Source organism: Dipodomys merriami, unplaced genomic scaffold (genome assembly GCF_024711535.1).
Source record: "Dipodomys merriami isolate MVZ:Mamm:240054 unplaced genomic scaffold, mDipMer1.0.p SCAF_4, whole genome shotgun sequence".
Lineage (NCBI taxonomy): Eukaryota > Metazoa > Chordata > Mammalia > Rodentia > Heteromyidae > Dipodomys > Dipodomys merriami.
In genome coordinates this window covers 73,032,107-73,056,261 of record NW_027205603.1, presented here as the reverse complement: position 1 = coordinate 73,056,261, position 24,155 = coordinate 73,032,107, and the positions used below count along the sequence as shown (strand labels likewise).

The 24,155-nt window shown below is 35.4% G+C and overlaps 1 protein-coding gene across 4 annotated transcripts in view; it reads left to right on the top strand.

The window, feature by feature from the left end:
- The window catches only part of Csmd3 (CUB and Sushi multiple domains 3), a 928,259-nt gene that overhangs the window by 881,325 nt on the left and 22,779 nt on the right, over positions 1 to 24,155 (top strand). For all 4 annotated transcript variants that reach the window (XM_069991287.1, XM_069991286.1, XM_069991285.1 and 1 more), the window contains 5 exons: positions 1,237 to 1,413; positions 19,328 to 19,507; positions 20,998 to 21,171; positions 21,913 to 22,086; positions 23,516 to 23,589. In XM_069991287.1, coding sequence (XP_069847388.1) covers positions 1,237 to 1,413; positions 19,328 to 19,507; positions 20,998 to 21,171; positions 21,913 to 22,086; positions 23,516 to 23,589 — 779 coding nt within the window. The remainder of the gene's footprint in view (positions 1 to 1,236; positions 1,414 to 19,327; positions 19,508 to 20,997; positions 21,172 to 21,912; positions 22,087 to 23,515; positions 23,590 to 24,155) is intronic.

The following is a 24,155-nucleotide window of genomic DNA, read 5'->3' as shown; positions in this document are numbered from 1 at the left end:
TTGATATGTGTCACCCCTTTTAGCTTTCTCATCCATCCCTCCCAATTCACTCCTTCCCTCACTTGTCTTACTTTTTAGGATATATATTGAATTCCTGATTCTTTTTTCTCCCTTCATTCTCTTTTGTGTTTAGTTCTACTAAAACTATTTTTATGGAGAAATGTGAGGAGTAGGTAAGGGAAAGTGGAAGCACAGGATGACAGTGTAATTTGGTTTCGCCTTAAAATCGCCATCACTAAAGAAAGTCCTGCTTTCACTGTGTACAAATTTGACAGAATATGTGAATTACATGACACTTGAAAACAAGCATGAGACTTTGATGAATCATTTTTTACATTGTGTCAAGGTTCTGGAGCAATATAAATGACAAATTTTCCCAGAATTTTATTTTGGAAGTTAGTAATTAAAGTTGTTCTTAGTCTGAGTTTCTGCTGAAAATACAATTTAGAATTTAAAATTTTAGAATGTAAATTTTTTGAAGGCAGGAAAGCACATTTCATTAATTTTATACATAAATTCTATAAGTTTACAAAATATCTTCTGATAGAACAATAAAATTTATATTACATTTGTTACAAGATCACTTTTAAGATACTTTTTTAAATTTTAAATTGCAAATAGTTAAACATATTACATAATGGTCAATAATTAAATGATTTCTTTAGTCCTATTTGAGTGGAAAATGTAATAAATGTTATTACTAAATTTTAGTCACTTAAATTTTAGTCAATTTATATTTTGCATTCTTACACAAGAAATAGAGATAATTTTAATGCAACTCATTCTTATCTTTATATAAAATATGCATGAATGTTTATAATTTTTCAAATTGTGTATTTTACATTTGCCCCCTAAAAAGTATAAATACAGTAAATTTCTATTACATCTTATTATAGTTATATATCTCCCAACTTTATATGAGTATATTTTAGGAAGAGATTCTCATAATTCTTCTCTGAAGTTTTTTGCAATACTCAATAGCAATGCACTTAATTTGCAAGGTTTGTACTGAAGTACAAAGTTTAAAGTATCTGTTATTTTTATTTGCTTACTAGTAATTAAGCTAATAAAATCCACATAAATTCATTTTGAACTTCAACTATATATACAAAATGTTCACTGCTTATTTTGGAAGATTTTATTCCTTCTCTGGGCAATCTGAACAAAAAACATTTAGTCTTTAACTGTTTCTAGTTGCATTATTTTTACAATAAATATTAAACATTTTTTTTGTAGCTGTTCAATGTGGTAACCCAGGAACCACAGCCAATGGGAAAGTCTTTAGAGTTGATGGTACCACATTTTCCAGCTCAGTCATTTATTCTTGCATGGAGGGGTATGTTCTTTCTGGACCTTCAGTTCGGCAGTGCACAGCTAATGGAACATGGTCTGGAGCTTTGCCTAACTGTACAAGTAAGTTTTTCTCACTATGTAACAGTTTCCACATGCATGATGTAATTCATACAACTACAAGTGCTTTTGCACATTTGTAATGTCTTTCAGATTCAAATATGATCATAGTATTATGGTTAGGCTGTCAAGTGTTGATGTTAGTGCAGTAAAGAATTCAATGTATCCGGGTGCCAGTGGCTCACGCCTGTAATCCTAGCTGTTCAGGAGGCTGAGATCTGAGGATCGTGGTTCAAAGCCAGCTCAGGCAGGAATGTCCATGAAACACTTATCTCCAATAAACCACCAGAAAACCGGAAGTGGCACTGTGGCTCAAATGGTAGAGCACTAGCCTTGAGCTAAAGAGCTGAAAGACAGTAGCCTCGCCCAGAGTTCAAGCCCCATGACTGACCAAAAATAAAAGAAAGAGAGAAAAGAAAAGAAAGAATTCAATGTATATCCTACAAAAGTAAGACAAGTAAAGGAGTGGGTTGGAAGGAATGGGGGAGAATGTTGAAAGGGGTAACATTGATCAAGATTCATTGTATTTACAAATTTCTTTGTTAAATGGCAACTCCTTTGTACAACTGCTTAAAGATAACAAACAAAAAAGAATGAGTTTGTTTGTCAAGATATTATATTACTATATTGACCAATCAAAGAAAATCATGATTAAATGTAATTCAATAGAATTTTAATAGTAATGATGATTCATCAGGATTAAAAATACAAAAACTATTTTTCCAGCTAAGACAATAATGACGCTGATTTTTCAGTGGATATAACATTTCTTTATGAGTTCAGGGGTATTAACTCTTATTTCCTTTATTAAAGGAAATTCTAATAGGTGATTTGCAATGTTAAATCAATTCTGATAATTTATTTACCATATGAAATTCTTAAAATTATATACAGTAATCTCTATGTATGGAGTAGTATAATATTTAGGGGTGAGGGTATAATGCAGTGATACCATACTTGACTAATGTATGTGAAGCCCTGGATTTGATCTTCAACACAGAATTTAAAACAAAAGAAAAGAAAAGAAAAAAGAAAAAAAGAAGAAGAAAACTTGCTAAGTCCTTATAACCTAACTATTTAGGAAGCTGAAATCTGAGAATTACAGTTCAAAGTCAGCCCAGGCAGAAAAGATCTTGAGACTCTCATAGCCAATTAACCACTAGAAAGTCAGAAGGGTAGCTGTGGCACAATTTAGTAGAATGCTGGAGTGCTAGCCTTGAAACATAGCTCAGGGACAGAGTTTCAAACCCCACAACTTAACTATCCCTACCGCCCAGCAAAACAAAGTTTCAATATTCAAGATTATGGAAACCATGTCAATAAATTATTGGTAGTCATTTCTCCTTTGAAGGTGGATATTGTGAAATGATTCTTTACTTTCAATAATGCTGCTGTTGTAAAACTATGGTTTATTCATTAAAAATTTCTGAGAATGTATATATATTTTCAAGTGTATTGTAAGTACCACTGTAGTATGGGAAGGTCAGGGAGTACATGGAAATTGTCCATCTTTGGACCTTTGCTTAAAGTTGATTAGTGCACTGGTTACTGCTTGAGCAGTTTCTTGCAAACATCTGCAGAGATGATCCTCTTGTCAATTTCCTGCCTAGGACCTTGTCTTCTTAGCTCTATCCATGTGGTTCTCTATTGCCTTCCATATCTCTTTCTCAACCCAGGTCATCCACTTGATTCTAAATAGGTTCTTCTTCCTTCTGCTACAGCATCGAAACTTTAAGACAGCAAATGGGACCATCACAGGATTCATCACATATTTCCTCTCACTCAAAACTCACTGAGCTTTGTTGTCCCAAATGAAAAAAAAACTTTTATTCTATATTAATCCCACAAAATTTAAAATGGATTGATCAATACACAGTGTAGATAGAGAGATAGATAGATAGATAAATAGATAGATAGATAGATAGAGAGAGAGAGAGAGAGAGAGAGAGAGAGAGAGAGAGAGAGAGAGAGAGAGAGATAGGTATAGATCCCTTGCAAGAGCCTCAGTATCCAAAAGCCTTGGAGATTGATGCCTTTTCATTGTTCCATCTGTAGTTCACTTAAGGATCATCAGAGATGACTGTGGTTATTAAAATCAAACTTGTTCTGCCATAGACAAGACTTTGAATTATTCCAAATTATAATGCAATGCTTTTACAATCATATATCTCGATGATTCAGATCAATAATCACTTAACTGCTGATTCACCTCTCTTAAACTCTAAAAAGTATTCATATTTGCTGGGCACCGGTAGCTCACACCTCTAACCCTAGCTATTCAGGAGGCTGAGATCTGAGGATCTCGGTTCAAAGCCAGCTCGGGCAGGAAAGTCTGTGAGACTCTTATCTCCAATAAACCACTAGAAAACCAGAAGTGGCACTGTGGCTCACGCAGTAGAGTGCTCACTTTGAGCTGAAGAGCTGAGGGACAGCACCCAAGCCCAGAGTTCAAGCCCCATGACCGACAGAAAAATAAAAAATAAAAATCATATTGCTTTACCATCTGAGAAACCAGGAATGTCAAATGGTTCATGTTTTTCCAACTTTGCCATGCTTTACCTATTTCTCCTTAGTTACCACTTCCAAACCTTGAGATAACTGTTCTATACTGTGCTATTTTTCTCCATACAAGGACCAACCACATCAATAGGACATTTATGTATTTCAGCTAATGGATTTGCATCTCAATTCTTTGATACAAGTCTTTCCTGGTGCAATGACCTTACAGCCTGGGTATTTGTTCTTATCAACATATGATGGCATGAGTGGCATTCACTTCCCCAGTCTCTGATGGTTCAGGGATCCACACATTTGCAAGAGATTACACTACAATGCCACCAATATTAAGAAAGGACTTGCTGAGTGTAGTTGAAGTCTATCTTGGTCCTCATATACTAGAAGAGAAATAGCAACTTTGGGAAACTGATGGAATCCTTGAGTCTTCTTCCTGAGGAGAATCTCAAAGGATGTCCTTGTCTTTTTATGTAAAACGCTCAGAATAACAATGACTACCTCTCTCATTCCTTCCTTCCTCTTTCTCTCATAAACTTTATCTTAGTGTTCATGTATGTCTTTATGCCTCTGTCCCATTTTCCCCATTTCCTTCTCCATTTCCATTAATGCTTTATTATCTCTAAGTCGTCATACAAAAGAATTGCCATTCAGTAAAACTGTTTATGAAAACAGGGTATCTGGATCAATGTCACCCCTTTCAACATTCTCACCCACCCATTCCAACCCACCCCTTTCCTCCCTTTTCTTAATGTCTAGGTTATGCATTGTTTGTCATTTAATGGTTTATAAAATGCATCTTGATCTGTGCCATCCCTTCAACAGCTTCACCCTCTTTCTACACATCCTTCCTCTTATTTTTCTCAATTTTGTGGTATATGCAATGAATGCTTGCCTGTATTCTTCCCCATTCCCCTTTTATTCTTCTACCCCTCCACTTGGCACTGTCCTTTCCCCTTAGATATATTCATTTCCTAATACTTATTTTGTTTTGCTTTGGCCTAGTAATTTTAAAGAATTCTAAAAGCTCTCTATAGATTCTATTATACTTCAGTTAATTCATTTTTATGGTTTGCATGCAACCCAGTGTGTTTACTTATTGACTTATAGGCAGAATGAGGGAAACATTATAAACTGTGTTTCTGTGGATGTGGCATATTTCACTTAATATATTTGTTCCCAAGTCTTTCCATTTCCTTTCAATGGCCCAATATCATTCTTTCAGATGGAAGAGGAATATTCCATTGTGTATATATTCATATTTTCTTGATCCATTCATCCATTGAGGGATATCTTGGTTGATTCCTATCTTGGTTATGATAAATAATGCTCCATTAAATATGATTGTGCTGATAGCTTTAGTGTAGGCTTGTCTATGATCTGTTAGATAAATTCCCAGGAGGGGAATTGTGACACTAGTTAAATAATAAGAGATTTAAAAAAATGAAGATGTTAGGAAGAATTCTTCCCAACTTCTGCCTGCCCCATTATCTATTGGTTCTCAAATGCTTCCCACTTTTTAACAAGCATTAGAAAACAAGATGGTATTCATCACATAGACTATTTGTAATTTCCCAGCAGAAAGCTACTGGGAACAGGATCCTCCCAACTGGCTATACCCACTGCTGTACTCACATGTTCAGGAGCTATCTTGGCTTGAGTCAGTGACTGGGAAATGACCAGATACTTTGTCCCTTGGCTCATTCATGTTAGTTGGACACTGGGGGGTTTTGGGTGGGAGCTAGACTTGTATTTGAGTCACTAGTTTCCACTTCCCCATTGTCATTCAGGAATATCCGTCCCCCTAGGTAGGTGTGAAGTGAGAGCAGACAGCTTCAGAGTGCAAGCCAAGAAGTCTACAGTGACCCTAGCTTTCTATGGAGTCCAGAGAGAATCCTGATATTACTGCTTTTAAATCTTTTTCATGCTCCCACTTTTTTTTTGTCTCTTTGCTTTTATCAATGGAAAAAATTCTTCTGTATGATCCCATCTCCAGGGAGAGGAAAGTCCTTCGACTTGCTTCTCTGAAAATTAAGAGAATACCTCACATTTGCAATGCCCAACATTCTAACAATTAACAAATGTATTTTGCCATTTCTTTTTTTTAATTGTGAAAATACCGTATAAAGGGGTTATAATTACATGGGCAAGATAATGAGTACATTTCTTATCAAGCATTGTTGCCTCTTCCTTTGTTTCCCCTTTCCATCCCTTCCCATCTCCCAAACCCTACTCCTCCTTCCCCTCAATGTTGGTATAATTTGTGGAGGGGAAGGGAAAAAACAATTGTTTAAATAGGGGTACAGGTGGACCCATTGCAACAGTGAGATGTACAAGACCTTATGTCAAAAAACGAACTTTACTTTGCCATTTCTATATTACTCATTCCTACCCAAGCTCTAAAACTGTATCCACCTATGAAGTAGCAGCTCTAGTGGCAGAGCTAAACGTCTTCTCAAGATTATTTCCTCTTTTCTGTCTTGCAATTCAATTATGGCAATAGACTATGGTACTGAACTGTGAACTTCACAATGCCTACATAATTGCCCTTCTGACCTTCATCTTATTAGACCCTACGTGGACAACACTATCTAATCTGGTAGCTGTTGAGTGATTGGAATATATCAACTCTATTTTACTATCAGTATTCATGATTTAACTTTTACTTGTGCTAATTAAGATACTTATAGGTCATCTACATAATTTTATAGGTAAGATAGGTTCTGGTGTATGTGAGTTTGCTAGGGTTATTGACAAGAGTAAAGTGAGGCTAATCAGAATAAAACAAATCTGTTAAGTAATGCATTCACATTTTCTCTAACCCTAACCCTAACCCTATGAAGAATGTTTTTCTTCATGGTATAACACCTCAATCTTTCATTTAAAGATGTTTACCAATTTTAGTAAAGATAACTAGATATCACAATTCTTGTGAAGTTATATTGGCTCTGAGGGTCCAGCACTGAAAAAGAGGGAAAAAAAGTAAACAATTTAAAAAGCCATGCATGCTGGAATGCATCTTTCACCGTAGTAGTTTGGAGATTGAGGGAGATCCTGAGGTGAAAGTCTGAACTATATTGTGAGAATCTGTGCCAAAAACATAAAGAAAAGGAAAAAAGACAATTATATTGACTTTTTAATTAATTATATTGTTTTTGTTTTTCTTCAAGAATATTTTCATAAAGTTAAAAATCACCTCAGGAAAGACTGTTTATAAATAATATATCAAAAATACAAACCAAACTCATTTCTTAATGTTTTTCCTTGTGCTGAAAAAATGTAATTTAATCATTAGCTTTTCAATGACAAATTACTGTTCAAACTAAGGCTGTGATTTGTAAAGTTCTGTTTGCTTCATAGACAAAAATATTTATCTTACTCCCTGCTAACAATTTAAACCATAAGCAAAAGGAAAAATTTGCCCCAAAATTAAGAGAAAAATTCTAATGAAAAAGAAAAACAGATTAAATTTTTACCAGTAAGAAATGTACTCATGATATAATTATGTGGAGTACAAAGTGAATTTGAACTAATGCTAAGTATTATTTCTCACTAATATACACTGAAATTCAACTGAGTGTGTGATTTAGAGAGCCCAATAATTTTGGACAATGTTCTAGATTTACATTTCATAGAGTCTAGGAAACGGAGGCAGGAAGGCACTAAAGGACTTCCTCATAACTATTGACAGATTTCATTGCTAAATAGTGACTTCCATCATATGAATGGATTAAAATTCTCATTGCATTCATTCTATATCTATATCTATCTATATATATTGCATTCATTCTATATATATCGATATAGATAGATTATCTATATCGGTATATAGATATACAGATAGATAGAGATAGATCTCTCTCTCTCTCTCTCTCTCTCTCTCTCTCTATATATATATATATATATATATATATATATATATATATATATATATATATCTCCAGAGAATTACATTACTTAAGTAATTACATTACATTACTTAAGTAAAAAATAATTTTATATATCTTGGCCATACCTTTTATGACATATCAGTTTTGATGACAACTCTATGCTAGACTCTATATAACTTTCAAATGACTTTAACATGAACAATTATGTAACTGAGCTGAAATTTTCAAACCAAGACTGAAGGAAATTTTACGAAAACCCAAATATTTTAGCCTGTGCATGTTATCACCACACAATATCTGATAATGGGAACATTTTAAAGAACAGAATTAAGCTTCCCAAGTTCTGGAGGTTGGAAAGCCCAGATCAAGTAATCACAGCCTTCCATGTCTGGTGAGGGTTGATCTCTGCCTCTAACATGGTGTCTTGTGGCAATGAGTTCATTTAGCAAAAACATGATAGTCTGGGTAGCCCTTTATAGCCCTTTTGTAAGGTTCCCATTCAGAAAGGCTAAATCCTCATAACTTAACCAACTCTTAAGTGCCAGACCTGTTAATAATTTTGAACTATGAGTTTAGTTTCAACATAAATTTTGTAAGTAGGCAAAATCATATTTTGATTGGCTGTATGAATCATAGAGCCAGATAAAGTCTTCCATTCTATATTTGACTGTATCTACTCACAAATAATGGTATCTGTCATCGGAACATTTGTCTATTAAGATTTATGTTAGGGGATTTACATGATTTACAAATAACAATAGCAATTTGATGAAATGTGTATCGTTGTTGTTCCTATCCTTACTCACTAGCAGCAGTTGTGTCTGAATGAAAAAGCGTACCTTTCTTTCCCAAAGTAATGGTAGGATCAAAGTCTACTTGTCTGAAAAAGAAATGATCTCTAGTTTACTTCTCGCCTCAACATTTTGTATTCTGCTTTCTTCTTTTCTTTATTTTGCAGATTTTACCTTTCTTCACAACAATGTGATATATATATGTATATGTAGTATGGTATGCTAATAACACATTGCTAATAAAACATATGGGAATGCATTATTAATTTGTAACCTATTTCTCTCTAAATTTTCTAATTTCCCAATTTCCCAATTTGAGTTGTACCAAATTATATCATTTCTTACTGCAATACCTACATGTAAGATGTGAAATAACTTTTTATTTTTATAAGATATTATTATTTATGGTAATAGTATGCTGGATCCATATATATATATTTTTTTTAAATAACATGAAAAATGATGTGACTAAGCTGAATTTTCAAACAAAGACTGAGGGAAATTTTATGAAAACCCATATTCCTTCTTGTAATATATATATATATATTGGGTCCAGTCATGGGGCCTAAACTCGGGGCCTGGGCACTGTCCTTCAGCTCTTCAGCTCAAGGCTAGCGCTCTACCACTTGAGCCACAGCACCACATGCAAGACGAGTGCTCTACCACTGAGCCACCTTCCCAGCTTCTCCTTCTTGTAAAATATATTTTTGCACAATAGAAATCCCTGCATATTATTTACCATAGCTAAGATATGGAACCAACCCAAATGCAAGTGGATCAAGAAAAAAAATATATATATATATACATACACACAATGGAATTCTATGTTTCCAACAGAAAGAATGATGCTGCCCCATTTCTTAGGAAATGAAATGACTTGGAAAAATCATATTAAGTGAAATAAGCCAGACCCAAAGAAATATAGGTCTCATGGTATCCCTTATTTGCAATAATTAGTATACATATAGGATAAGCTTATCAGATGGGCTGTAAAGGTCAAAAGCTATGTTCATATGGCCATATAAGATGATAAGTGAGGCAATTTCCTAACAAATGGGCCAATGTCATTCTTTCTGATGGAGGCATAGAATTCCATTGTGTATATATACCACATTTTCTTGATCCATTCATCTACTGAGGGGCATCTGGGTTGGTTCCCTATCTTAGCTATGGTAAATTTGTTAGGAAATGAAAAGACTTGGAAAAAATTATATTAAGTGAAATAAGCCAGGCCCAAAGAAACTTAGGTCCCATGGTTTCTCTAATTTACAGTATCTAGTATATGTCTGAGTCAAGCAGAAAAGGTCAGATAAGCTGATTTTAGGGAAATGAACCCCAAGATATCTATTCAAATGTTTTTTTTCTTTCATGTGATTGTTTCTAACACATTTATAAGATTATTTTTTGTTGCTTTGTATGTCGCTCCCCCACGGTATAACCCCTGCTTTCACTGTATTTGAGGTTGGTATAATTTGTGGAAGGGAAGGGAAAAAACAAATCATTTAAATAGGGATACAGGTGGATCCATTGCAACAATGAGAAGTACAAGTCGTTATGTGGAAAAACGAACTTTACAACTTTGGTGGGGGTGGGGGAGGGTTGGGGGGCGGGGGGAGGATGAGAAAGGATGGAAAGGGGGAACAAAGGAGGAGGCAACAATGCTTGATAAGAAATGTACTCATTATCTTTTTTTGTTTGTTTGTTTGTTTGTTTTGGGTCCGGTCATGGGTCCTGAACTTTGGGCCTGGGCGCTGTCCCTCAGCTCTTCAGCTCAAGGTTAGCGCTCTACCACTTGAGCCACAGTGCCACTTCCGGCTTTTTTCTTTTTGCTTATGTGGTGCTGAGGAATCGAACCCAGGGCCCCTGGTATGCAAGGCATGCGCTCTACCATTGAGCCACCTTCCCAGCCCCTGTACTCATTATCTTGCCCATGTAATTGTAACCCCTCTGTACAGTATTTTCACAATACAAATTTTAAAAAAAATGATAAGTGAAATGAACCCCAAGATACAGACACAAGAGGTCTGCTGTTGTTGTTATTGTTTTAAATGCACTGTGTGATTCTTTTTTATTAGTTGTTTCCTTTGTATGGTCTTCCCCCTATGGTATACCCCTTTTTGTTACTGTACTTGATTTTGATACTCTGCATCTTGTATATACACTTCTATTACCTGGGCAGGGGAAAGGAAATAACAAAACACTGAAACAAGGACATAGGATGGCCCATTGCAACAACAATACCCACAGGATAGTATATTCGAAACAAACTTTACAACTTTGGGTGGGCAGGGTGAGTAGGGGGTAGGGAGGAGTGTAAAAGGGGGTAGGGAAGGTATGGTGGGACAACATCAAAGGAAGGAGTAACAATGATCGATAAGTAATGCACTCATTGCCTTACCTGTGTAACACAAGCCCTCTGTATAGAATCTTTACAATAAAATAACTTTTAAAAAAAATTGGAAATTCCCACATAATATTAAATTTCCTCCCTATATATCATTGTTTATGGTTCTGACATGTAAAGAAAACATGATATATGCCAATAATAAATCTTCAAGTAGTGAAAGAAGTGATATTTTCTAATGTATTGAGTCAAAGGAAATAAACTAGGCTAATGTGTGTAATTACTGGCAGAGGAAATTTGCTACCATTAAGACAATACCAGCTGAAAGTCGAAATAAATAAGATGGATGATAGATCGTTCAATTCAGAGTGAACTTAGTATGAAAGAATTAGTAATGGCTCTTGTAGATATTAATAAGGCCTATGAAACTGTTGAACTATTGTTTTTCATTTCTGTGCTGAAAATAAAATTTAAAGGACTGAATTGTCTTTGAACATTGTTTTTAGTGAAAGTTTTTGAAATGTGTACTTGTTTTTTCTGCTCATTATCTTTTTGCAATGTTTACCTCCTATGTTATAAAAATCAAAGTATCCCCATCAACAATCCAAACAGAGTACATTATTTTAGGTTTTAATTAATACAATTAAACATATTATATCCAGTAAGGTAAAATAAAAAATCTATAGAGCCGGAAGCTAGTAGCTCACACCAGTAATCCTAGCAACTCAGTACTCAGGAGGCTGATATATAAGGATTATAATTTGAAGGACAATCTGTGAAACTCTTATCTCCAATAAACTACTCAGAGGAAATAAAAAGTGGTGCTAGCTCGAGTAGTAGAGCACTACTAGCCTTGAGCACTAAAGGTCAGAGACAACAACCAGGCCCCAGGTTCAAGGCCAAGGACAAGAAAAGAAAAAAAAAATCTATAGAGAACTGTGGTTATATGATTGAATTTCTAATGACTTTACCTAATAGTATAATAAATTTTTCACAAAACCCATCATCATTGGGTTCTTTATCAAGAAATGGAAATTAAGGATTCTTTATTATCTAATAGTTTACTAGATACTGTTGTAGTTTTGAAATTCCCAGCATAATTGTCCTTTGAAAATTTCAAACTGAATGGTGTTGAAATATGCCTTTAATTTGGTGGTTGCTAACCATACACACACACACACACACACACACACACACACACACACACACACACACACACACACACACACACACACACACACACACACACACACACACGCGCGCTTCTTTTTATTTATTTATTTTATTGTCAAGGTGATGTACAGAGGGGTTACAGTTACCTAAGGTAATAAGTACATTTCTTGTCAAATTTGTTACCCATTTTCCTAATTTTTCTCCTACTTTCCCTCCTTCTCCAATCCCCCTGCAAGATGTTCAGATCATTTCCAACATATTGTCTTGTGAATATCAATGTTGCATTGGTTGCCCCCTTGTCCTTTGTTTCACTATTTTGTTGTTTCCCTTCCCTTACCTAATTCAGATAAACTTATATTCCATACCAGGATGCCAAAATCAAATATAGTAACAACAGGGGATATACCATAGTGGAAAGAACATACAAAAGAAACAAGAAGGGCTTGGAAGGTGGCTCAGTAGTAGAGTGCTTGCTTGCATGCATGAGGCCCTGGGTTCGATTCTTCAGCACCACATAAGCAAAAAGAAAAAAGCCGGAAGTGCACTGTGGCTCAAGTGGTAGAGCATTAGCCTTGAGCTGAAGAGCTGAGGGACAGCGCCCAAGCCCAGAGTTCAGGCCCCACGACTGGACCAAAAAAAAAAAGAAAAGAAAAAAAAGAAACAAGAAATCACATAGTACATTAAAAACAACAACAACAAATGGAATCTCACTTCTTTACACAGCAATTGTTTTCCATTAAAAAAACTCTGGTTACTTGTTGAAGTAGCTATAATATGCCTTGTCCATTTGCATAATCTCAGAAATATTTTTACAATACAATATTGTTTAATACTAGTGAAAAGTATGATCCTTTATATCCAGGGATGATTGCAATGCTAGTTTATGTATTGTTTAGCCAGCGTTAGGTTATAGAAGGGTTGAGGAATTGCCCTTGTCCTTAAGCTTTATAAAGAAGTATATGTTACTAACAAAACTGTTTACCCCCACCCTTCATTCTTGCTTTGGCCACTCCAGTCAAGTACTTCTTCAAACGAACTGTCAATGCTTAGGGTAAAGTTTCCTCCTATCTTACTCCTGAGTGGGTAAACCATTGTATCACATGACCAAGATGATGCATTCAAACATCATACCCACGTTAGCAGATGAATTATAAATGACAAGTAATACCTATGAACTTCAGCCAAGCTAGAAGGAAATACTACTTGCCATAATAATGGAGAGCTCAAAATAACACCTGATGCTTTTGTCCAGGGAAATTATTTTTCTCTGATGTTTATATTGAGAGACAAGATCTCAGAATTAAGAAGAAGTAAATACTCATTAAAAATATTTTAGTTAGCCGGGTGCTGGTGGCTCATGCCTGTAATCCTAGCTACTAAGGAGGCTGAGAGCTGAGGATCACAGTTCAAAGGCAGCCTGGGCAGAAAAGTCCATGAGACTCTTATCACCAATAAAAACCACCAGAAAACCGGAAGTGGCACTGTAGCTCAAGTGGTAGAACACTTGCTTGAGCTGAAGAGCTAAGGGACAGCACCCAGGCCCAGAATTCAAGCCCCATGATGGACAACAACATATATATATATATATATATATATATATATATATATATATATATAGTTTATATATATTTATATTTATAAATATATATTTATATATATATATATGTTAACTGAGAAAATATTTTAAGAATCCTAGATAGCTATTCTTATCTTTACACGTGTCTCTGTGTACCTCCCATGATACTTAGAGCCTCTGGTATATACTGTGCACTTAGAATATGGACAGGAGTTAAAATCAGTGCCAAGACAGAGCATTCAAATGTAGAACAAGAGGTTATTATTTTCCCGTGTACAAGAAAACATGTGCTCAGAGGTTTCATTTAATAGTTTTTCTTTAAATACTTACTAGGATTTCTGCTTCCCAAAATTACCAGTGCCAAATTCCCTGTATTTGTCAGGTCTTGGGCCAAGAAGAGTAATTGGACAATTAAAAAAGAAATGATAAAGTTTAACAATAAGGAATCAAATGTTTTTTTTGTTCCAGAAAGACAAGACAGAAATAGCCCTTACTGCATCTTTGTCACAAACCTGACTAATATGAAATATATTTTATTTTGTTTTTAAATTTTTTTAATTTTAAATTTTTTATTGTGCAAATACCATACAGAGGGGTTAAAATTACATGAGCAAGGTAATGAGTACATTTCTTTTCAAGCATTGTTGCCTCCTCTTTTGTTTCCCCTTCCCATCCCTTCCCATCTCCACCCCCTGCCCAATATTGTAAAGTTCATTTTAGACATAACGACTTGTACATCTCATTGTTGCAATGGGTCACCTGTATCCCTATTTAAACAATTGTTTTTTTTTCCTTTTCCCTCCACAAATTATACCAACATCAAATACAGTGAAAACAAGGGTTATACCATGGGGGAGGGATATACAAAGCAACAAAGAAATATCTTATAAATATGTTAGACACCACAGCAAGAAAACATTTGAGTCCTTATCTTGGGGTTCATTTTGCCTAACATCAACTTATCTGACCCTTTTTGCTTGTAGCAGACATATACTAGTTATTGCAAATAAGGGAAACCATGGGACCTATGTTTCTTTGGGCCTGGCTTACTTCACTTAATATAATTTTTTCCAAGCCTTTCCATTTCCTAACAAATGGGGCAATGTCATTCTTTCTGATGGAGGCATAGAATTCCATTGTGTATATGTACTACATTTTCTTGATCCATTCATCTACTGAGGGCCATCTGAGTTGGTTCCATATCTTAGCTATGGTAAATAATGCTGCAATAAACTTCTCAACCTCCCTAGCCATAAAAGAAATGCAAATCAAAACAACATTGAGATACCACCTCAGTTAGAATGGCTATAATCAAGAACTCTTAACAATAGATGCTGGAGGGGATGTGGACAGAAGGGAACCTTACTACATCTTTGGTGGGAGTATAAACTTGTTCAACCACTTTGGAAAGCAATATGGAGGTTCCTCAAAAGACTCTACATAGAGCTCCCCTATGACCCAGCAATCCCACTTTTGGGCATTTACCTGTATGATCACAAACAAAACCATACTAAAGCTACCAGCACAACTAAGTTTATTGCAGTATTATTTACCATAACTAAGAAATATATTTTTCTTATAGGATATAGGTCTATACTTTGAGCTAATCTCACCCTGCAGAGTACTGGGAGACATACAATGGTGAAGCTGAATGAAGTTCAAAATAATTTAAATAAGGGGGGGCAGTTCCTCATGGCCATAATTCTAACCAGAGCCTACTTTACTCTGCAGAGAGCATTTGGCAATCTGGAGTTATCAAAGCCCAGGGCTGGGGATTTTTGTTAAAATCTTCTATGTAGATGCTGATATAACCTCAACCAGCCAAAATTGACTTGGCTGAGAACCTTTATTCTTGAGATCTAAAAGGAAACCAACTTTTAAATTGAGTGAGGGTATAATTGCAAAAACACTAAAAGAAGAGTGGTTTGGCTATTGGTCTGGAACTTCATTCTGCTTCTGCTCTAGGCTTGAAACCAAAAGCCTGGGAAAGCTCATGTTTAATGGATGCCCTGATAGAATTTTGTATTGCTATGTTGTCTGAAACTGAAAAAAATGGACTAATTGGAATATCAATCCATATGAATTTAGTTACATAAATTAGAACGCATGTATGCCCATATCATGCGATATAATGACAATAAAACTAAGCTATTCAGGTCCATGTGCACTGGCATACAAAAATGTCCATTTGATATTAAGTTAAATATGAATTTTCTGTAAAACAATTATAAGACACAACCTCATTTAAAAAATATTTATAATGCTCATATAAGAAATTGAAACTGAAATTATTTTCCAAGTGGTAAAGACCAATGGGAATTACCACAATTATATTTCACTTTTACAAAGGAGATTATCAACTTAGATTTGTCATAAATTCTTCCAAATGGTCATCCATTACATAATGGAATGATGAGAATCGTTTAAAACAATTCATGTGTGTTCACGAATCTCACCTGACAGTTTAATCATTCTTCATATACAGACTCATTATTCTTTAAGCAAATATTTGCTCTCTCATGATGACTCAGGCACTGAACTTATACCGGAGCATAGGATGGCATAGAAATGAGAAGATATCAGTTCATAGAATATATTAGTGTGCAAGCATGTATGTGCCTGTGTGATAAATATTTAGAGCTCTCAGTGATCTTACAAGATTCTCTTGCTATCACCCTCAGAACTCTGTTGTTGTGTATTGATGTTTCCAAATTTTAAGGTGAAGCTTTAAAGGAAATATATTCTGAACTTTTAATTGAAAAGACTGAAACCTCGTTTGGTGGTGGAAAACAACGTGGTGATGAATGAATTGACTTGCCAAGCAGGTGCTGTTTATAAAGGCCGTTGCTATTAGAAACTGGCTCTGTGGCCCTGGCTTCATTAGGAAGTCACCAGACAAACCTTTCTGAGCTTTTATTGTCAGGCATTTCATTCATGATGCTGCCACAATATGTGTAGTTCTTTCTTCATGCCTGCATAAAATAAGCCCTCTGTCTTCTTTGTGTGGATACATCTCAGCTCCTGGTACCTTATCAAGCAGTTGACTTCTCCTTTTTGCCAAGATTCTAAGCACGATGCAAAAACACTGTCCAGAAAATAATAATCTGGAGATGTTCTTGTCAAATTCTTCTGTTTAGGAACGTAATGGTAAAAGATAAAATAATTTAAAGTACAATAAAATTCAAATAAGGGGGGAAATCTGGGCTTATTTTTTATATGGCTGTACATTTTGAAACTGAAAAGAAATATGATTGTAATACTGAGCAGGAGTATTTACTTCCTCTCCAATGCAGGTGTATCATTTAAGAAATCTATTCTTCACTTATAATCACAGGAAGAAAAGTCTTTCCACATACAAACTTCTAAAGTCAGATTAGATGAATTTGCCTTGCACAAATATCTGGAGAGCTCAAGAATTTCTAAGTGATATGTCTTAGACATTATTCTTTAATTTAAAACCAACAATCACTGTCTTACAATATCTTGAGCTAAGTAGATTAAAAGAAAAAATAATATGAAAAAAATCTTGACATACACATCAGAGTAGAAAATTACTAAATGCAACTTAATTGACTTGCATTAAAATCTTCAGTTTCTACATCCATTTTAACCTATAACCTGGAAAGTCCTAATACAGGGAAAATGAGCTTCTCAGTGAGAGAGGGAGAGAAAGCAAAGGGAGTACAGATACATGAAATTATTTACCATTTTAAAAGCAAAGATTCAGAAGACTAGAAGTTAAATGTACTGTATATTTTTAACCTCTGAAGAATGTATTGTGTACTTTGCATTTTTCTTTTTCCAATTACCTGAAAGAAAGCTTTTTACTAATTCCTTGACCAAAACCTTAAAAGAGCAATTTTGTGACTTTACTTACAGTCCTTATGCATTTTATTCTTTAATTCTGTTTGGGTTACTCTTTTTTTTCTGTGTCATTTCTTCGTGCAGGTTTTTATATGTCATCATAATAAATCATTGTGTTACACGGGCATTCGTCCCTGTGGTCATAAGACTAGTGCAATTGCTAAGAATCTTGTGCTTAGAATAATCCTGTGCCTAGAGTTAATGCTCTTTGATGAGCATCCCACATACTTCACAACTTTATTTTTGCAAACATTTTTAGGGCTGGAGTCCACTGAGTCAGTGGGTCTGTGCTAAGGATTCTAGGAGGCTTTGTGGGAGCTTCCAGTATTCTAGCACTTCTAGGCTTTCTGCGCACATAGCCTAGTGCCTCTGACCCTGTCTGGCTTCCTCATTCCTGTGTCTGCCTGGTACCACTATCACATTTTACACAGTCAATTGTATTATCACTAAAATTCCCCCATTTCACCATGGGATCTGGACAGAAGTGTGAAATGTTACGAAGAATATATTTGAATTTGGGGATAGTGAAAAGCAGTGATTGTCCTTTAATCTGGTAAATAGCATTACAGAGTATTGGGAAACTGTTTGGACTGGGAAGGTCTCATCCTAATCCATGCTAGACTGGATTAGAGTGCTTTTATTGTTGTCCTTCTGCTGAGTTAGCAGGTGCTGGCAAGGGGAACTGACTTCTCCACCACCAACCAAACATTTTCACTTTTCACTGAGCTCAGAAACCGGATGCATTTTGTGGTTTGTGATAAATTCAAATGTTGGACTTTAGCCACTGCTTTATTCCATCACAATGTTACTTTAGTAAAAATGGTTTTAGTATCCATCTGAGTAATGCAGTAGAGAAAATATTCAAGACAATACAACAAGACAATTTCTGGAGGAATACAGACTTCAAATATATTAGAAATTCAATCTTGTAAAGTGATCTTTCCATAGGAATATAACGCAGACTAACACAGTTCACCAAAGCAGTTGGTCATGGTGGGGCACACATAATTCTAGTTATTCAGAAGGCAGATTGAGGATTGAATCGAACCCAACAAAAGTTTTCTGACTATTTCAAAATTAAGTTGATTATAGTAGTAAAAAACTGTAATTCCAGCTACTCTAGAGAGCAGGGAAAATTTGACATTCAAACTTATCTGAGATGGGGCTGGGAAAGTTGCTCAGTGGTAGAACGTTGCCTTGCATGCATGAGGTCGTGGGTTCGATTCCTCAGTACCACATAAGCAGAAAAAGCCAGAAGTGGCGGCACTATGGCTCAATGGTAGAGCGCTAGCCTTGAGCTGAAGAGCTGAGGGACAGTGCCCAGGCCCAGATTTCAGACCCCATGACCAACCTGAAAAAAAAAAATTAGCTGAGAACAACCAACAACAACAATAACACTAAAATCAAAGTCCTGGACGCATGGTTCAGTGGTAGCTTAGCGGCCAGAGTAAAAAAAATTAAAAAAGAATAAAAATAATTTATTGCATCAGTGCACACTGGTATAGGGAAGGTGCTATTTTGCAGATTGCAGAATACCACAGAATAACATGGTAGCCATGTATAAACTACGTGCATACACAATGTAACAAGCATACATAATCAAGATCTGCCAGTCTGTGATTTAAATATGCTTATATTTTATGATTAAAAATGAACATGAAGATCTAATTTTCCCTGGTTATGTTCTAAGTACAACATATGCTTACTACTCTTTTCCATTAAATATGAGTCACATTAACCATCTGCTCTTCTAACCCAATCCTGATAGTCATCAGTTGTGGAGACCCAGGCATCCCAGCCAATGGCCTGAGATATGGAGACCATTATGTGGTTGGACAGAATGTTTCCTACATGTGCCAGCCAGGCTATACCATGGAATCCAATGGTTCTAGAAGCAGGACTTGTACAACAAATGGCACATGGAGTGGAGTGATGCCAACTTGCAGAGGTCTGATCATGATTTCACCAACGTATTTCCTTATTTTATATGCAAATTGAAAGTATATTTATATATTCTTTATGTCTTTCTCTGCTACTGAAAAATGGCTGTAGTGTCTTTCTTGAAATAAATTTTATCTAATCTATTGTATTATTCAGGATTTTAAAGTGATATTTTGACAAAAAACATCATGTATCTCACTATGAGTAATAATACTGAATGCAACAGAAAAAACAGACAAAATATATCTGGCATGTAACTAACATTGTTACATGGAATGGTGAATGGTTGTAAAAGAATTTAAAGACTTATAGCTTTCATATACTAAGCCCTTTGAGTCAAGTCACAAAGAGAGGACAAGACTCTCTAATTTGAGGACAGCCTGAATTACAAAATTTTATTTTTTCTTAAACAAAAGTGAATGCCTATTTCTTCAAAAATGCAGTAGATAATTATTCTATAATTCAATATAGGCATATACTTATTACTCTGATGTTACCAGCTGGAAATATTTTCATGTTTTGTGATCAATAATAGTTTTAATAATTAATATTTCTCATTCCTTCATGGTTTTGTATCTGTGAATTGATAGGTTCACATCTCCTTGCCTTTTACTGTAGCCAAAAATAATAATTTAAAAAGTACTTGCATGTTTCTTGAGGTAGAGAGGAAACACAGTTCCTGAATGAGATCTCGGATAGTTTTATATACTATTTATAATATTTTATGTATAAATCAGAGTAAAACAGGATCACTAAAGTGAAATTTGTAGTGAAATATCAGTCATTAGGATTAGACAATACATAAAATAGTTGAACAGACATTTCATATAATTCAATTTGATTTCAATGCTAGCAAACACCCAAAAAATCAACATATATTACTATTAATGAAAATACACTCCTCATTTTTAGATTTTGAAATTGGCACCTCTCTGAAGACAACCTAGGACATTTTAATTTTAGTTATATATGCATATTTCTTGTAATAGATTAACATATGAAACCAGTAGTTTATGGAAACCACCTTGGATCATGTATGCAGACTTATGATCTATTTTTTCAAAAATGCTATAAAACAATTAGCTATAAAGGAAAAGAAATCCTTAGTTATTATATAGAGGCAAACCACCCCACACTCAATCTTTCTAAAGGTCCTTGGAAAGTAATTTTACATAAAGCCAATAATTTATCAGTTACAGTATATCAAATGGAAGGTCACCCTCTGTTTGCCCTTCCTTCTGTGTCAAGCAGCTTGCTATTTTGTAGCAGAATCTCTGACAAGGAGTGGCCATTATGCTGCCAAAGAAAAGTGCATCCTGGTGGGATTAATTCCAGGATACTTCAGGAATACTGCTAGCAGAAAATAAAACATGTCACACAGCATTGTCCTCTGAAAGGTTAAATTAGCACATATGCTTCTCCTAATGATATTTATTTATTTATTTTATACTCAGGAGATCTCAACAGCTGTGTCTAATCATTTTAATGTAATTGCAGCTGTTACCTGCTCAGCTCCTCCCCAGATCTCTAATGGAAGGCTGGAAGGAACAAATTTTGACTGGGGCTTTAGTATCAGCTACATCTGTTCCCCTGGATATGAACTGTCCTTTCCCGCTGTTTTAACCTGTGTAGGAAATGGTACCTGGAGTGGCGAAGTACCACAGTGCTTGCGTAAGTGTAATTTCTGTGCTTAAGGTTATGTTCTAAAATCCCAACTGTTACTTAAACTCTTCGAATTTGCTAGTTCAACTATGGAGTTGTTAAAAAAAAAAAACCTCAAAATATCTAAAGAAGCAGGGTGAGCGCTGGTGTCTCACACCTGTAATCTTAGGTATTTAAGAGGCTGACATTTCAGGATCAAGGTTCAAAGCCAAACCAGACAGGAAAAAAAATCTGTGACCTTCCTGTTTCTACTGGGATTTAGGTTCACTCCACAATGCCTATCTTCTTCTTCTTCTTCTTCTTCTTCTTTTTTTTTCAAAATTAATCCTCAAAGTAGAGATTGTCTAGAAAATTATTAAGTAGTTGGGGTGATTAGTAGAAAGGATAGAGTTGTTCAAGTTGTAGATAGGGTACCAAATGTTTTGGCTGAAGCTGGTTTCACACCACATTTTTCCTACCTCTACCCCATAAATGGCTAGGACCACAGATATAAGTCACATTGCCACCTTACTTATTGAGATGAGTCTTCTTAACCTATTTTCCAGACTGTTCCTGAACCACAATCTGCCTAGTTACTACCTCCTAATTAATCAGTATTTATTATCTAGAAAAAATTGTCAGGATAGATTATAATGGATATCACATCACTTTTGTTCCCTGTTTCTGTGGTTTGTTTCTGTTTTTGTAAACTGTTTTTACTCTGCTGATTCCTAATTCTTCTCTGTGATAAGTGTCTATTTTCACTTCCAGCTAAGTTTTGTGGTGATCCTGGTATACCTTCCCAAGGAAAACGGGAAGGAAAAAGCTTTATCTACCAGTCAGAAGTGTCATTCAGCTGCAATTCTCCTTTCATACTAGTGGGTTCCAGCACACGAATATGTCAAGCAGATGGTACCTGGAGTGGCTCTTCACCTCACTGTATAGGTAACAGCAGTTAAAGGCTGATGATATTCAGCCTTTGGGATTCATAGGTAGCAGTGCTATTTAATGAATATCTTTATCATAAAACCTATAATTTAATATTTAAAATACCTTTAAAATTACCTTTAAATGTAAAATAATTTGAAGGCACTGAAAGGAACAACTAATAGGGAGTTATCATATAAATATACATATACATATATATAGGTATATATGTGAGCTTTTGAAATGTCCTGAAGAAACACTTGAAACTTTTGTCATATATCCCTAAAATGGAAAAGAAAGGACAAATATCAGAATCATGTGGTTAATAAAGATATCATTTTTTGATCTATCTAAAATATTAAAGCACATTACTGTGAGATAAAAACCCTTACCAGGGCTGAGAAGATGGTTCGGTGATAGAATGCTTGCCTTGCGTGCATGAGGCCTTGGGTTTGATTGCTCAGCACCACATAAACAGAAAAAGCTGGAAGTGGCACTGTGGCGCAAGTGGTAGAGTGCTAGCCTTGAGCTGAAGAGCAGAGGGACAACACCCAGGCCCAGAGGCCCAGAGTTCAGGCCTCATAACTGACCAAAAAAAAAATCATTTCCAAAAGACGTCCAAAAATGTGAATTTCAGAATGGCTATATGCATGTTTCTGTAATTCACACATTAAATGCCATGCTAAATACTTTAACCATATAAACTATCAAATAAGCAACCAACTCAGAGATCAACAGTCTTTTGTTCTTAAGAGTGACTCTAAATATTACATTCTGTTTTTGGAAAAAAAAAATCCCTTATTTTTCAAGAGGAATATTGCCCTACCTAGAAATCACAACTTAGCAATGTCTTAAGCTAATGTTTTATGCTTATAAACTTTTTTTTTCAAATCTTATATCTTTCCTTAACTTTGTGTCTGCAATATTAGTTGGATGTTAACTTGTTTTCCTGTTAGAAGGGTTCAAAGTTCAAAAATTACATGATGCATACTAAATACCATCTGCTTGAATTCTTTCTTTCTGCCCGCCTGTCTGCCTTCCTTTCTTCCTGTTTTTTGTGCAAGTCTTGGAGTTTGAACTCAGGGCCTAGGCACTATCCCTGAACTTTGTTCAAGGCTAGAGTTCTACCACTTAAACCATAGCTCCAGCTTTTATTTTTTTGAGTAGGTTATTGGAGATAAGTTTCTCAAAGACTTTCCTGCACAGTTTTGCTTTGAACTGTGATCCTCAGATCTCAGCCTTCTGAAAAGTACCTGAATTTCTTGCTTCTAGTGTAGGCAGCTTCTGTTCTTGGAGAGATGCTTTTATAACTGCAGAATTTATTGTTACCCAGGACATTCTCATGATATTTTAGGCACATTTATATTTCTCTCATACATGTTTTGCATGGCAGGAATCAATCTAATATAAATGGTGAGGAATATTTTGTTTTTAACCTTTACATTAGAACCCACTCGTACGTCCTGTGACAACCCTGGAGTGCCGCGACATGGGTCTCAGAACCACACATTTGGATTTCAGGTGGGTATTTCTTTTTTGTTTTTCTCCTTGTTCCTGAGACAGCACCCCACTGTGTAGTCCAGAGTAACCTTAAATCTGCTTCCTGCCTTAAACAACAATGGCAAGATCTTCCTGCCATTGACCTGCTCCTCTTGATTATGAATCCTGAGCACTGTGATTATAGTTGTGTGCAACTATGCCCAGGTTAAGTAGGTGCTTTAAATAGACCCTTGCATTTAGTACAGTCAACTCAAAACTTCATTGATTCTTGTGCTGGTAATCTTGTGGAACAGAAAATATGTCAAAGTCATGTTGGCATTCATGAATGTCTTGAATTTCTCATGTTCCTGGGGGTAAATTAAAGAAATTAGAAAATCATAAATATGCTTCCAAAAGTAGAAAATATTTACATGAATATAAAGGAAGAGAAAAAGGAAAGCTAGCATTGAACATTTGAAAATGTGTAAGTGGTGCAGAAAAAAAATTGTCAATAAGTCAGAGAGTAAGTGAGTAAACTCTACAGGAAGATACTGGGTTCCATAAGGAGAAGTAACATGGGAAGAGTTCAAGAAGAGACTTCTGAGTAA